Source organism: Wasmannia auropunctata, unplaced genomic scaffold (assembly GCF_000956235.1).
Source record: "Wasmannia auropunctata unplaced genomic scaffold, wasmannia.A_1.0 LD336032.1, whole genome shotgun sequence".
Taxonomy (NCBI): Eukaryota; Metazoa; Arthropoda; class Insecta; order Hymenoptera; family Formicidae; genus Wasmannia; species Wasmannia auropunctata.
The window spans coordinates 94,142-109,662 of record NW_012026858.1 but is presented as its reverse complement, the minus strand read 5'-3'; the positions used below and the strand labels follow the sequence as shown (position 1 = coordinate 109,662).

The 15,521-nt window shown below is 40.4% G+C and overlaps 6 protein-coding genes across 9 annotated transcripts in view; 2 read left to right on the top strand and 4 right to left on the bottom strand.

Moving 5' to 3' along the window:
* LOC105452397 (breast cancer anti-estrogen resistance protein 1) overlaps positions 1-6,875 on the top strand; it is a 64,268-nt gene extending 57,393 nt beyond the window's left edge. The window contains exons 6-9 of the mRNA XM_011693453.1: positions 106-452; positions 789-1,081; positions 1,612-1,968; positions 2,934-6,875. Of these exons, the coding sequence (XP_011691755.1) occupies positions 106-452; positions 789-1,081; positions 1,612-1,968; positions 2,934-3,221 (1,285 nt within the window). The 3' untranslated portion in view covers positions 3,222-6,875. The remainder of the gene's footprint in view (positions 1-105; positions 453-788; positions 1,082-1,611; positions 1,969-2,933) is intronic.
* A 6-nt stretch (positions 6,876-6,881) lies between these two features.
* Positions 6,882-7,868, bottom strand: LOC105452394 (N-alpha-acetyltransferase 10). Its single transcript, XM_011693451.1, has one exon. It carries the CDS (start codon positions 7,844-7,846, stop codon positions 7,292-7,294), a length of 555 nt encoding a protein of 184 aa, XP_011691753.1. The 5' UTR covers positions 7,847-7,868; the 3' UTR covers positions 6,882-7,291.
* A 66-nt stretch (positions 7,869-7,934) lies between these two features.
* On the bottom strand, positions 7,935-9,409 carry LOC105452390 (small integral membrane protein 13). The gene is made up of 2 exons (XM_011693444.1): positions 9,038-9,409; positions 7,935-8,092 (listed from the first exon to the last, which is right to left on the bottom strand). Exons 1-2 carry the CDS (start codon positions 9,117-9,119, stop codon positions 7,953-7,955), a joined length of 222 nt encoding a protein of 73 aa, XP_011691746.1. The 5' UTR covers positions 9,120-9,409; the 3' UTR covers positions 7,935-7,952.
* On the top strand, positions 9,376-14,169 carry LOC105452392 (endonuclease III-like protein 1). 3 transcript variants are annotated; one of them, XM_011693448.1, is made up of 3 exons: positions 9,376-9,438; positions 12,551-13,378; positions 13,689-14,169. In XM_011693448.1, exons 2-3 carry the CDS (start codon positions 12,758-12,760, stop codon positions 14,094-14,096), a joined length of 1,029 nt encoding a protein of 342 aa, XP_011691750.1. In that variant the 5' UTR covers positions 9,376-9,438; positions 12,551-12,757; the 3' UTR covers positions 14,097-14,169. The 3 variants fall into 3 exon arrangements, with proteins under 3 accessions (XP_011691750.1, XP_011691751.1, XP_011691749.1); XM_011693449.1 differs by having other exon boundaries at positions 9,389-9,438; positions 12,558-13,378; XM_011693447.1 differs by lacking the exon at positions 9,376-9,438 and having other exon boundaries at positions 12,550-13,378.
* LOC105452391 lies at positions 11,082-12,558 on the bottom strand. 2 transcript variants are annotated; one of them, XM_011693446.1, is made up of 3 exons: positions 12,492-12,558; positions 12,058-12,190; positions 11,082-11,977 (listed from the first exon to the last, which is right to left on the bottom strand). In XM_011693446.1, the coding sequence occupies exon 3, from the start codon at positions 11,950-11,952 to the stop codon at positions 11,170-11,172; it is 783 nt and encodes a 260-aa protein (XP_011691748.1). In that variant the 5' UTR covers positions 11,953-11,977; positions 12,058-12,190; positions 12,492-12,558; the 3' UTR covers positions 11,082-11,169. The 2 variants fall into 2 exon arrangements, with proteins under 2 accessions (XP_011691748.1, XP_011691747.1); XM_011693445.1 differs by having other exon boundaries at positions 11,082-12,190.
* On the bottom strand, positions 14,105-15,255 carry LOC105452393 (nucleolar protein 12). Its single transcript, XM_011693450.1, has 3 exons — positions 15,005-15,255; positions 14,764-14,869; positions 14,105-14,684 (listed from the first exon to the last, which is right to left on the bottom strand). The coding sequence occupies exons 1-3, from the start codon at positions 15,106-15,108 to the stop codon at positions 14,184-14,186; spliced, it is 711 nt and encodes a 236-aa protein (XP_011691752.1). The 5' UTR covers positions 15,109-15,255; the 3' UTR covers positions 14,105-14,183.
* Positions 15,256-15,521: the final 266 nt, after the last annotated feature.

The following is a 15,521-nucleotide window of genomic DNA, read 5'->3' as shown; positions in this document are numbered from 1 at the left end:
CCCCAGGAAATTTTGGCAACGCCATCGAGTAATAAATTTGAAAGGTTTCCAAGATGAAATTTTACCTCTCGTCTTCGCCGCGGGATAACGATTTCTGGATTCCAGATCGAGTTTGGCCGCTCCGGATTACGACGTACCCCGACCGCGTCTTCCAGCGTCCTCGTTGCCGTCCCGACACAACACCCCCATACCGAAGACCCCGACCCCGCCGCCACCCACGCAACAGATTTACGATGTACCAGTCAGCAAGGAGCTTCCGCTGGAGCTGGACTCCGCCCTGGAAGGTTTGCAGAGGCTGCAGAGCGAGGCGTCCGCCGCGATAGCGAGGCTACTGGGCTTCGTGAGCCCCGGTTGGAGAACGCCGCAGCGATTGGACGCCACCCTTATGGATCTGAGGCTGGCTGCTCTCAGGCTGAGAACGTCTCTTCACGACCTAGCCGAATTCGCGGAAGGTAAAAAAAAAACAAAGATTTCGATTTAACACCTTCGGTAAACGCAGCTGGGAAGTTATCTTCGTTATCTTAACAAAATCAAATACAATCATTTTCTTGTAGTTCCATAATTTTTTTCGTGCTATTATGCGACACAAAATAATAAATAAAATTCTATTTTAGATTCTGCCACGAATTATAGATCGCCTAAAGTGAACTTGATACCTAATATATTCTTATATTTTGATTTGCGAAACTTTGAATTCGCAATAATCCACTCTGTCTTTTCAATAAGCACTAGAATATGCTGCAGACAGCATTGCTGTAATTTTGAGAGATATTGTATTCTGCATGCAGGTACGCTGGGCAATGCGGGCAAAGCGCCAGATAAGGGCCTGGCCACGAAATTACGGCCGCTGGTAAAGGCGCTTCGTGATTCTGACAAGCTCGTACAGGAAGCCGCTACCGAATTGGACACGATGGAATGGGACGCGAGTAAACTCTGTCGTGGCGGTGGTGATACACCGACGCCTACTAACGGACCCCCGTCCTCGCTGCTACTACCTGTGCAGTCGGATCCCCTTGATCAGCTGATCGCGTGCGCTCGAGCACTCACGGAAGACGTTCGTCAGGTCGCTAGCTTCATTCAAGTAAGTATCTTTGCAACCGTAAAGTTTGATATATCTGTTACGAATAATGTCTTCCGATTTCAAACGTAGCCAACTGTGGGCAATTATTATAATGTTTCTGAAGAGAAAGAGGGTGCATTAATTTAGATCAAGCTGACGAATTAATAATGGAAGAACGATCTTAAAATTGTTTTTATTTTTTCTTCTATCCATTTACACTTTTTATTGATATTACTTTGTGTAATTATATTTCGATAATAAAAAGGAAACTTAAATTTAAATAAAAATTAAAAAGAAATTCATTTCATTTTTTTTAGTTTTTAATTTATCTTGTAAGAATTAAAATAGATAGAGAAGAAAAAAAGAGCAGGGAAACATGTAATACTTACAAATTTAATTTTTTATTTTGAATTTACAGAGCTGAAGAAATTAATTATTATTTTAATTTTTTTTTCAATTTTGAATTTTTTTAAATATTTATTATACGACTGAAGCTGATGACATTTGAGGGATGAATCTTTGTTCCTGATGAAGAGGCTCTGTCTGTGCAGGGAAATTCCACGTTGCTCTTCAAGCGGGCGTCGATCATCTCTACGGGCAGCAGCAACAATAGCGGCGCCGGGGAGGATTATGACTATGTAAATCTCGACTCGCGAGAGGTCGTCTCGAAGCAACGAGAGGAACTGCGGGCCTCGCTGCCGCAGGAGTTGCGCAGCAATTACGACCTGCTGGTGTCCGAGGCGGACAATGCCGCGATTCAGATGCCACCCACGACCCCGACGCCCATGGATCCCAACGACAAGCAATTGTTAGCCTTCTATGTCGCCCAGGTCATCACGCACGGCGCGCACCTGACTCACGCGATCGACGCCTTTCTGCAAACGGTGGAGCACAATCAACCACCCAAGGCGAGTTGAATTGTAACAGTTCTTGTAATACCGGTGCCACCCGTCGCGCCTCTTCACGTGAGACGTGTAGATCTTGAGCTGTGCTGTTGATTGAAATAACAAACGGTCTCGATAAATACACAATTTAATTTAATTTAATTTAATTTAAATTGCATTTAAATTTTCTATGATCGTTCTTATCTTCTCAAAGACACTTTTTTAATCAATTATTTCATACAAGTTAATTGAGACGTTTGTCGATCGGCTGCAACGACGCTTGATCATTGCTATCTTTAGGAGAAAAATTTAGATTAAATCTATTGCAATTATAGAGAAAAAATTTTTTTCAACTTTCTTCATATTTAGTTTTTTTTTGTATTGTGCTTCTTTATATCATCACGGAACATTTTTAAACACATGTGCATATAGGTCAACAGTTTCGATAAGAATGATAGACTCGTAGATATCGGCAGTGCTATTGTGTGACAGCGTGCCTTAAGTTAGCACATGTCAACGGCATGTTTCCATTATTTTTTCACGATGACCTCTTTTCCTTCGCAAGTGCATTGCACGCAATCCGGCAACGCGATTAAAGATAAGTAGTTAGTAAAGTGTACATTGTAAAATCGGGATCGAGACGATAAAACTGAGAATGCTTAAAATTTTAAAATATATTAAAGATATATAAAATATATTAAAGATAAACAGAATAATATATAAAATATAACCGTGTCAAGTATGTGTAAAAAGATATAAAACAAATTTAACATTATTAATCGTTAATTCCTTTATGATTTGTTTTAAGCGTTATCTTTGTCATTTTTACAAACCTTCCGTCGATATTCCGTCGAGTCAAATTTAACAAATATCTATTCATCATATTCAAATCATTCATTCTTCAAATAGTTTCTAATCCTTTTTGTTTGTTGTTGAGGTGAAAAAGGCGCAAGAAGGATCTGTTTGAAACATGTCGTGGAATTTTATAGGTTTTCCTAGCCCACGGCAAGTTCGTCGTGCTGAGTGCGCACCGACTAGTGCATATCGGCGACACGGTGCATCGGAACGTGACACGCAACGACGTGCGAACGCGCGTGCTACAATGTGCGAACGCCCTGAACGAGGCGCTCGGGCAGACGGTGCAGAAGACGAAGCAGGCCGCCCAATTCTTCCCGAGCGTCACCGCGGTCCAGGAGATGGTCGACAGCGTCGTCGACGTCTCACACCTGGCCAAGGATCTCAAGGTCGCCATGATACACGCCGCTCAACAGCCCTGAGGGGCATCTTCGTCACTACGCGGTCGCGAAACCACAAGTTCCTTCAACTGAAACACAACTCTCGACGGGCTTCTTCCGCGTTAACGGAGAAGCTCCGAGACTGCAAAAGATTCAAACGTAACGCATTTTTGGATTTATCTCGCGATTGGAAGTTCAATCGCGTTGATTTGAAGACAACGCTCGAGGGATCAACGCCGAGTCTGTTTTTCGCGGTTTTTTTTCTTTTCTCGTCGGGGTTTTAAACGAACGTCGCTGAAGAATCTTCAGCGCGTTAATGAAATATGAGTATTCTTTCTTATACGAAAGTGGATCAAAAGTATCTCAGGAATTTCTCATGGATGTGATCCTTCAAGCGTTATCTGAGAGGATTATTGATGGCTGCTGTTATTTTGAGATTCAGCCATTTACAAATAGAAATATACAATAGTACTGAATGCGCCTGTTATTTTTTTCGAGGGGAAAAAAAAACGAGCACTAGTGCAAAAGAGTTTCGCTAGAATTTCAACAGTACTTTCGACATTTAAATGGCGAGATAATCAAACATGGCCCATACGTACGCTTCACGAGAGTGAAGTGTTCGGATGTCCGCACACTTTAGTGCGTCCCGTGCAGCTACTATCCCATTTCATTATATAAAGAAAAATCCGTGGCCTAAAATAGGAACCTGCTACTGCCAAAGCTCCGGTATATAGAACGTAAGAAACGAAGAAAACCACAACCCTGGGACGAGTGTCTTTGTAATGTACTCGAGAATATAAGCATTGTATAATCTTTCATAGGAAACATATGTAGCTGTTCAATTAGATTGGTAGTAGACGTGTGAAAACGGAGTATAACGAGGCCGATAGCTTTCTGGCACGAGTAAAAACATTTCCGAAACGGCTTTTGCGAATTTTGCGACCTGGTGAGCGCCCGCTGCAAAGTCTTGCCACGTTGCAAAGTCCATTTCGGATATACGCCGATGACGTATGCAGCTAAACGTGTTAGTAGTTTTATAGATGTACGTATACAATAGAACATACACACGCGACTAGACAACATGTGTATTCATATCTCTCTTTCGAAACCGGTTTCACCGACGCCAATTGTAGCTGTAATTTTACTTTCGCGGATTCCTTGTTCTTTCGAAAGAATTGAAATCAAAACAAGAAATAACTGAAATCGCAATTACAGTTAACTGGATATTAAATTGGAATCGGTGATTGACAATTTTAATGACGGGTTTGAAGTGTTTTCCTGTAGTGACGAATCACCGCTGCTTTTATTCGAAGGCGAAAAGACCGATATGAATACCGCATGTCGAATTGAGGAACAACCGCGTTTCTGTTTTTGTAACTCGATCGCATGTCGAAAAAATTGACACCAAGAAAATTCAACGCAGACTCCTCTGCGGGCAGTACCCTCCTTTTGGGATATCCCCGCGAAGGCGAATTATTACGTGTTGCGGACAGTTTTTTTGGAAGACAATTTTTAAAGAATTTTATACGAAGCTTTTACCGCCGGGTTTACGACTTTTTCGGGCGCCCAGGCCTTTTTACCAGGCTCTTCCATAAAACAGTAAATTAGCCACGTGCGTACACTGTGAACCGCAATCAGCGGCGGATCGAACTTGTAAATTATTGTTGACGCGCAAAAATTTCCACGGCAACTACACGCGTACTCGCGAATCTTTTTGCACAACGAGACCAATAACGCCTTTTTTTTTATTGAACGCCTTTTTTATAGAACACACAAACGAACGTTTTTATTAGATCTAGATCCTGTGATTAATAGATTGACAACATAAATGTTTAAAGGATATCGCATTTAGAATTTTCGTTTCATCATCTGGATTTTTTTCCATAGCATTCAAATAGATCAAATCATGGAATTACTTTTTAATTATTTAATCATTGAAATATTTTTTTCGATTAAAAAATGGATCTTAAAGAGACTAAAGCTAAAACGAACAATAATACCTTCACCTAAGAGAATCTTAAGATCTAGTAAGATCATTTTCGAGCTCACGCCTGTCGGCCAAAAGTATGTATACGATCCAACCGCTAATTTGCGGCGCACTCGTTCTAATGGCATTCTCCACGTGCGAAAGTGTACTTAAAATAAAAATAGCTCGCCGACCATAGCATTCGCTCAACGCATGCGGAACCATCCGACTATATATAGAGTTTTATCGCGCCTCGTTTAAACAACGGAGATATAATTGTGATTGTGAATACGATTACGTATGTTACATAGCCGTGTATCAAGATGTGACTTTCTGTTGCAGCTTTAACGATTACGAGCATTTATTAGAATTCATCTCAAGGCTTTATCTCTCTTTCAATTTCTTTTTTTATCTTATTTAGATTGACTAATGTGATTTACTGTTGCGTAACAGAAACGATCTTTTAAGGGCAACTTAAGCGGCGTCTACAATGAGACTTAAAACTTGAGATTTAGGAAATGTGGTTGGTCAATTTTCTTAAATCTTAATAAGTCTTAAGTCTAATTGTAGACGCCGCTTTACGACATTTATTTTACATTTTTTTAGAGACTATATACCCAGGCATATCGCGCATGGAGAAGCGTTTATACACGAACCTCGTTTACGAGAATTGTATTATAATTTATTGACGAAGTGTTTTTGTAATATAATACATATAGCAGGCAGTTTTATATATATATATATATATATACAGATAGAATTGTATATTTAGAAGTTTATATGATAGTCAAATTGATAGGTGCTTATCCGCGTTGAATCACGTATTCGGATATGTCGTGTTATAGCATTAAGTGGAATAGTTTCTCCTTATTGCAAACGCAGGCTGACGAATTGACGAAGTTACTGATGTTATTCACGAACACTAACTCGTCATTCCCCTGATTTCTCTTTTGTACCTGGACAATCTTTTCACGATAGTTGTATCATCCTCGCGTCGGTCACTCGTAAATGTATACGTAACGGTATTACTGTAAACTTACGAGCTACATATCCGAGGGCAGCTATCCCAAGATTAGATGAAAAGAAGTTACGGAAACCTCTTGATGTGACGCGCGTGATGTCGTTGAAGCAACGTCGACTACACATCGAAAATTTGTTTATCGCTATCATAATGACACTTTAATGTTTTCGGTATAATCGCGCATTGACTGCATTTTATCAATGCAATTCCTGCGTTTTATCATTGAAGACTCCTTTGTGTCGTTTGCAAACTCGAGATACGTTAGAAATTATATAATTATGTTACTTTAAGAACACCTTATTTGTACATAGATATATTTATACATATTATATATATATATATACATAATATAATTATTCCTATTACAGAAATGGAGTATGTATACACAAGCATTATGGTACATCCGAGATGCAATAGTGGTGTAAACTGACTTGAATATCGTGCAATGTCAAAAATAATTTTTAAGCCAAAATACACTGAAAAAGACAAAATATTTCAAGATCTATCGAGACGAGTGTTCGTAGATCCGAAAGTGTAAGTAGGAACTGTATAAATTGAGCCCATTTCAGTGCTGTAAAATATTATTTTTTTCTACCGTACTTTTTAACAACACGCTTGACAACGCCCTGAACAATTAATTTTACATAGTGGCGCGTTACGTGTGAATTACAGTTTCAGTCATTCAATAAAGTTATAATGAAAAAAAAAAGGTCAATTAGACTGTCCAGAATTCTTTATTTCTCATGTATTTATAAGTCAATTTATAGTCTTAATTTATAGTCTTAATTACATTGCGCATTGCGTAAACTGAAAAATACAACAGTCCCCCAAAAGTCTAACCTTACTCCATCATGCAAACTTTAACAACTTTTGTCCTTCAGTCGCATATAAAATATTTTTACCAAGTCAAGCTTCGCCGTAGAAGTGGAAGCTCTTGCCCCACGCAAGAAATAACAAAGTATTCATTAGTTTTAATAAGCCCTGAGACACACGTAGTCTCAGGCATGATCTCCAGTCATTTCTTGGCAAACGACTTGCGGCAGGTTTTATTTTCAGATTCGTATCATGATTCGTATGTGAATTTAAAAATCAAATCCGGTTTCGCCAGCAGCAATGATGAATGGACTAAGAGTGATCGCCGCAGCATCTACCTAGGTGCGTGTGAACATTGCCCTCCTTGTGCGCTCTATCGCGAAGAGCCTTCTCGTGATGGAAGCTGGTGAGGTCTCGCTTCATAGCATAAGCATCCTCGCCGTCCGCATAATATTTCGGCTCTACCTCCGACACCTCGAACTGCAAGCTACTCGTGTACAAGTTCAGAGCTGCCCGATTACTTCTGCGCACATGCAGCGAAACGTATTTCGCCCCGAAGCACTCCACCATCGCCCGTGAGGCCTGATTCATCAACTTCTGCGCGATGCCGAGCCTTCGGTGGGAACGCTTTACGGCGAGACTGGTGATGTGCCCGTGGGGATTGTCCTCGCAATCCTCTTCCATCTTGGCGAGCACGTATCCCACTATCCTCCCTTTCTCGTCCTCCGCCACGTAACTCAGCTGTGGCCACGACAGAGCGTGGTACAGATAATATTTCATCTGATAATTTTCGGGTAAGCACTGCAAATTGCAATGCTGTATATTCAGCAGATCTTCCGTAGTCGCGCACCGTATATTTACAGACATTTTTAGTCGGGTTGTATTCTGCCACGGGCTTGATCCAAGATTAATTTACCGTTTCGTTTCGTATTATCGGTATTATTAACAATAGCTCCAATATACTGTCCAATATTTAATCACGGCGAAGTTTTTTTATGCGTGCGCGGCCGTTCTTCAAATCGTTAACCGATGACGATTCAGTCATTCCATTCCCAGTCAACTCTCTCACAAAGCGGAACCGTGATAGGAAGAACGTCCAGACTAAGTACCAACCTGGTGAAAGAAATCATTGCATGAATATTACGAATATGCCATACGATAATACAAAAGCAATATAGTACTCTTAACATGCACGATTTTAATCATTATGTTCAGTAAGTTTATAATTTAGCTAAGAATTTGGATTACATTTACATGCTTAAACCCTTGTTTGTGTGGATCGGAACCGGTAAAGTTCAACACTAGGATTTTAATATTTTTGTTCAATAAATCATTATGACAGTATTGAAATCTTAGTGTTAAATTTTATTAGTTCTGGCAAAAGTTAACGGTTATAGCCTGCATAAACTAGACTTATCTGTTGTTCGATTTAGTAAACGTCTTTAATAATAACATGTTAAGCATTTTAATCAATATTTCAAATTCTTAGCCTGAATTTTATATATATATATATATATGAAATTTTATAATTTAAATTTGTTATTTAAATTTATTATAGCAAGCTCATTATTACGACTTAGTGAAACAAAATGTAAATGTGTAAAGCATGATTAAACGTCTTTAATAATAACATGTTAAGCATTTTAATCAATATTTCAAATTCTTAGCCTGAATTATATATATATATATATAAAATTTTATAATTTGGTATTTAAATTTATTATAGCAAGCTCATTATTGCGACGCAATGAAACAAAATGTAAACGTGTAAAGCATGACATAATGAAAAAAAAAGATGCTTATCACCGCTAGCGATAAATGTAAAAACGTGAGTGATGCACTAAATTTAGAAAGTACTAGAACGCAGTTAACTATGTCTATGCACGATCCGCGTTTACAGTTACCAGCAATCCGCACTTAGCACGTAATAAAAACGAGAGACTCGTGCTGCTGAACCCGCGTGTGTGTTTTTTTTTGTTTGTTTCCCCTGATGACGTAATTATGTCGGGATCAATTATGTCGCGATCAAGTCACCAGCGCTCTGACACGAGTGCTTACCTATCACAACAAGGAGGAACACTATTAATAGACTGAATACCACGGAGAACGCCGCTAGGAGAATTTCCATCGAGATCGCCATCGGGAACGAAAACGGAGGAGAAAAAAAGAGGAAAATGAAAAAAAACGGAGGAAAAAAATGGATTTTTCCTACGTCCTACGCCGTGCGCGCAATCGGGATGGCATAACTCTTCTCGACGACGACGAGGGGGCAACTTCGCGCGTGCGGCACCGTACACGTGCTCGCGGACTCGACGACCACGACGGGGTTGTGATCACCGATCACCGGATGTCACCACGACGATGACGACGGCGACGACGACGACGTGCGGCGGAATCTCCTCGCCTTGCCACTCACACACGGCACGCCATTTTGAAAATCGAAACGGCAGCCAGGTCAGGTACGCGCGTACAGGTTATGGCTGCCCCCACCCCCTCCCCAAAGGCGGCGAAAGCGTGCCGCGCCGCCCGGGCGCGATCACGATGCGCGGCCCCGCGACGGCACTTACCGAGGTACTTTCGACGCAACTTCAAGCGGTCGCTCCGACCGAGTTGATCAGCGATATCTCCCTCGAGCCACCCGATCTCCCCTGCCGGCGAACAATCCCGCGGACGAGCGCGGAGCGAGCGTCCGGGCGAGCACACCTAACTGACCTAACCTAACGCCACACGACGTGCACTCGATATCGTTTGCAGCTGCTTTCGTGCGAGTGGAGCAGTGGAGCACGAGGTGTTGCACTCCCTCTACACTCGAAAGAAAGTATGGTTGATATAGAAGGCATCTCACTTATTTGACGTTCGAACTCTTACAATGAAGACTAATTGGAAAAGCATTTCAGAAAGTTTTAGTATTAATATGTTTGTAACTATATCTATTTCCTTTTTTTTTACACGGAATACAGGTAAAATGATCAGATACTTGACGAGATCTCAAAAATAAAACTTAAAAGAAGATATGTGTTGATCTATTTCCTTTTTTTTTTTACACGGAATACAGGTAAAATGTTCAGATACTTGACGAGATCTCAAAAATAAAACTTAAAAGAAGATACGTGTTGATCTATTTCCATTTTTTTTTACACGGAATACAAGTAAAATGTTCAGATACTTGACGAGATCTCAAAAATAAAACTTAAAAGAAGATAGGGTAACTGTCCCTATTAGTGTGCTTTTATATTTAAATAAGTCATAAAAATAAACTGGTACAAATAAATAGACAAAGTATTTTTTTTCTATAAAGTTAATACTTTAACTTAATAAAAAAAGAATACTTTATATATTTGTACCAGTTTACTTTTATGACTTATATAAATATAAAAGCACACTAATAGGTTCAGGGCACATTAATAGGGACAGTTACCCTACGTGTTGACCTATTTCCTTTCTTTTACACGGAATACAGATAAAACGATCAGATACTTGACGAGATCTCAAAAATAAAACTTAAAAGAAGATACGCGTTATGTGCTCTTAATTATACACATATTTTACATTGAAATCTTACTTTTTACTTGCATAATCTTATTCGTGCTAGATATTATACATAACTTGTAATCTTAATTTACCAGATACTATCTATAGAGATTAATATGCACTTCTTTAAATGAGCTATAGCGTTTCTACACGTTCATAAAATCTGTGAACGCTCGTGAAGCCTGATATACAATTAGGCCCATTTCTACCAATGTAGATATAATTTTAATCTCTGGTTTAATTTACTCTTTATCTTCTTCTAATTCTTAGAATTAGAAAAAGACAAAAATTAAGTTAAACCGACATTCCAACGTTAATCTACATTGGTAGAAATATGAATATTGACCGAAGTTCTCGCTTTATCTTTTTCTAATCTAAGAATTGAAAAGAGGTACAACAGTAAGTTGGACCAAGATTGATATTAATTTTACATTTGTGGAACCAGGTCTAATCCATATTTCTACCAATGTGGATTAACGTTATAATGTTCAACTTAATTTTTGTCTTTTTCTAATTCTGAGAATTAGAAGAAGATAAAGAGTAAATTAAACTGGAGATTAAAATTAATCTACATTGGTAGAAATGGGCCTAAATCGAGCTTAGCCGTGATTCGTGAAACCTCAATCTCTGTATATTTGTGTACAATAATATCTTACATCTCAATCATTCTCCTCCTCGTCGTCGTCGTCGGGCTCTTGCAAATGATCTAATCTAAGCTCCTTGGAGCGATCGACTTTGACCACCGGCCGATTCTGTTTACACGTCCTCTTCGGTTTCTGCCCGATCACGTATTCCGGCAAGATGATCTTGCTGCTCCTGAATATCGGCCTGTCGTCGGGCTCCACGATCGCCGCGACACCCTCCGCCGTCTCTTCCGTCCGTGGCTTTCTGAACGCGATCTGCGACGAGGCGCGTTTCTTGGACTTGAACCGCGTCTCCGTGGGACCCGCCGCGTTTGACACGCAAGGCTCGACGTCCATCCCCTCGTCGACCTCCTCCTCCTCCTCCTCCTCCTCCTCCCTCTTCCTGCGCGCCTTCAACTCTCTCAGGAACGACATAGCGGCCTGCATGTTGCTGCGGTCCGTCATGTCCTCGCTCGACACGTCGTCCAGGGTATACTTGACCCACTTGTGCGGATTTCTGTGATGGTCCGGAATATTTCTCAGGTTCGCGCGCGGCGCCGGACCCTCCGGACGCTTGAAGATACTCTCCCTGCCGCGAAACTTCTTCGTCTCTCTCTTCTGCCTGCGGTCGTCGCTCGCGGCTGGCCTCTTCCCCGAACCCCGGGGGCTCTCCTCCTGCATCTCCACGTCGTCCGCCTCCGGTCTGTCATGCTTATTGCACTTGCTTTCCGCGATCGAGAGCTGATCGAACAGCAATTGCTGCCTGTTGGCGAACGCTGCGTCACCACCGCGTAGAGTAAAATTAGTAGAAGTATGCATTTCAAAAATAGTGCGTCTTCCTTCGCTACAATTATTCATGTTACAAGTTTATCGTGTTTCCTCGAAATAAGTACGGATCAACGTTAAATATCACGTATTACAAACCTCGAAGTCGATAGATCTGGTTAGATCCGCTTTTGGATCAGGTTATGTTGACGTTTCGTTTGCCACAATCTCCAGCCACAGTGGGCTCGTTCGTTGTTGCTGCACTTGAACTTTCTGTCTCGCTTTAATCAATCTTGAAATATGTATCTATTTCACTTTAAGCGGTACAACGAGCGTACGAGTGTTCAGCTGCAATGAACAGACCTCGATGTCTCTGCAATATTATTTCACGATAAGTCAATTCGCTTTCATTTATTTGGTTGCAAATAAGCGCAATATTAATAAACGGAATATATTTTAATTCTGCAATTAAAAAGCCCGAAGTAATTTCTTGGAAAAAAAACACGAGAATGACGGTACACAATTTTTATCATACATGAATGACGCTAATTGCTTTATCTAAAATCTGTTCTTTGCAGCAGAAGACTTTGCACCTTTAATCTTCTCTCTTTTCCTTCCCAACGTCTAAATTATGTATCTGTCTCGTTTCAAGAATACAGAAAGACGAGCGGGCGCAGCTACAGCGAACGGGAACGAACTCTTCACTCCAACCAGTCTAACCTCAACTGACCAGCACGAGCGGGAATGGTTATGCCAATTTCGAATGGCGCAGCTGTAGAACGTAATTTTCCTCGTTTTTACTTCGTAAGAATTAATTCGATACGTTGACAGCACGCGTTGACGCGTCTCGTCCGATAAAATGAGCAAGCGGTTGAAGCTGTCTGGCCTCTCGTCGGCGTCGAGAACTTTACGCTCGGGCAAGACCCTCGTCAACGCGGACTCCTCGGAGAAAGCGTCGCCCTACTTCGCCGGCGGCGAGAAGAGGACCGGCACGGGGAAACGTACGCCGATCAAGATCGAGCACGATGCGTTGGAGGACGAAGCGAACGTCGAGGGAACGGCGGTCGTGGTGAAGAGCGAAGACGCGGCGGTGCCGACAAACGTTAAAGATACCAAAACTGATAAACGTCAGACAAAGACCGAGAATGAACAGTTGACGGACCCAAAGAATGTCGAGGATGAGAAACGATGGATGCCATCGAACTGGGAGACTATTCTTGAAAACATCAGAGAGATGCGAAAGCACGAGACGGCTCCAGTTGACACGATGGGCTGCCACAAGTGTTCGGATCCCAACGCCGATCCTGCGGTGTCCAGATATCAATCGTTAATAGCTCTGATGCTGAGCAGTCAAACGAAGGACCAGGTCACGCACGCTGCTATGCAACGTCTAAACACTTACGGCTGTAAACCGGATTTGATAGCGGCTACCCCTGATGATGTTCTAGGCAAGCTTATATATCCAGTCAGTTTTTGGAAGGTAAAGATCATATTTATTATGTATATATAATTTATTAAGACAATATTTATTTACAAGATGTTTTTTACCTTTAAATTTCTTGGCATATGAAAGTAAAATAATTCTATAAATATATAATAATTAATAATTCTGTAAATCGATTATTCCCGATTCATTTATAAGCTTGTTTTCTGTTTACTAATCTTTTAACTTATGTTTATACATGTTTAACAGTTCAGTAATATGTAATAGTGCATACTTTTTATAATTTTCTTTTAGATTTATAGTTAATGTTGTATTAAAAATGCGTTTTTCTTTTTTTTTATTTTAGAGGAAGGTAGAATATATAAAGCGGACATCAGTGATCCTTCTAGATAAATATGGCGGCGACGTACCGAAAACAGTGAAGGAATTGTGCGATTTGCCAGGAGTAGGCCCTAAAATGGCTCACTTATGCATGCAAACTGCATGGGGAGAAGTGTCCGGCATCGGCGTGGATACGCATGTTCACAGGATTAGCAACAGATTAGGGTGGGTGAGGAAGCCAACCAAGACGCCGGAGCAGACGAGAACCGACTTGGAGGATTGGCTTCCCAAATCACTGTGGAGCGAAGTTAATCATCTCCTCGTGGGATTCGGTCAACAAACCTGTCTACCTCAATTTCCCAAATGTTCGGAATGTCTCAACAAGGACACTTGTCCATACGTCTCAAAAGGTGGAAAGATAAAGAAGCGATGAATGTATATTTATGTATGTACACACGATGTTTATTACAAAATATTAAATATGTTTAGAGTTTGCGCAGTAAATTTGTTAAATATCTGTCTAGCGTTTGGATTTCTTTTTAGTCCTCTTGCCGCGTTTCTGCGTTAGCTTCTGGACTTTGTGCAATTTCTGTCTACTTAGCTTTTTGTTTTTCTGCTGTTCCAGTCTCTGCTTCTGTTGGAACGCCTTGCTTTTCTTCATTCGTTGCAGCGCTACTTTCTTTACTTCTTGTTTCAGTTCCTTCCTCGATTTCACCTCTCGGCCATCAGATTTGGATTTTTCCTGCACCTGAGTTTCACGTTTCTCTTGCAACGACATTCCCACGATCTCGTCGTTGTCATTATCGTCGTCGTCGTCGTCATTACTTTTGTTATCTTCCTCTTCTTTTTCCTCTGCAACTTTGTTTTCACCTATCCATTTACTTCCTTCTGCAAGATCTGCAACGTTCAACTCTAGAATACTGACTGTATGACCCTCTAGATCAATTTCTTGCCGGGATAACAATTCTTCTATCTCTGGGACAACCTGATGCGATAATGATTTTTTATAACGTTCTCGTGCCTGAAAAAAAAAATACACATCACGTTTTCTCTAATTCTTCGGGCAACATCTTGTTATTTCCAAATGATATATGACTCACTTCTTGTTTAATTTTTTTTCGTTCCTCTTTCAGTTGTTGCTGTAATTGCTCCTGAGCCTTTCTTTTTCGCTCTAGCTTCCTCTTACGAAATCCCCCTAAAAAATCTCTATATTCTTGCATGTATATAAATTGTTGATTTGTGTCAACTACATGTTTACCTTAGAACATATATATACAATATATGTTCTAAGATATTTACATATACACAACGTGCAAATATGCGATTTCTCGAAATAATTACCGTCGCTTTTCCTCGTCGAAGACAAGTGTAATCTTCCTTCGCCTCTTCGGTTGGCTGGGTTTTCTATTTACGTTCAGTAATTGCGGCTGAAATTTGTTAAACATCTTACAACCGCGGAGGGATTTTTAATGTTGCTCCGGATAGTGGATATCTCTGGCAACCGTGTTTACAAAAGGTTATGTCGGAAAAACACGTGTGAACGTAAGATCATGAACTGCAAATGTGAATAGATATGAAAAAGAACAGGTAGGTATTGAAAAATTAATTACTCAAGTTGCCACTAGATGGAAGTAGTGAGAGAAGACAAATTTTAGGATTACGGATTTACATTTCAGTATTCAATAAATATATTTTCTTCTTGAGTAAGCAGAGAAAAATAAGAAACAGGAAATTAAGTATTAGAAATTAGGTAAAAGAGACAGACAATGAGTTTTTTTCGTCCTACTCTGATTTTTGCTTAATTCCTTACGTTCAATTTTTTCTTTATTTTTTCTTATTGCGTCTGAGCCCTTAAACT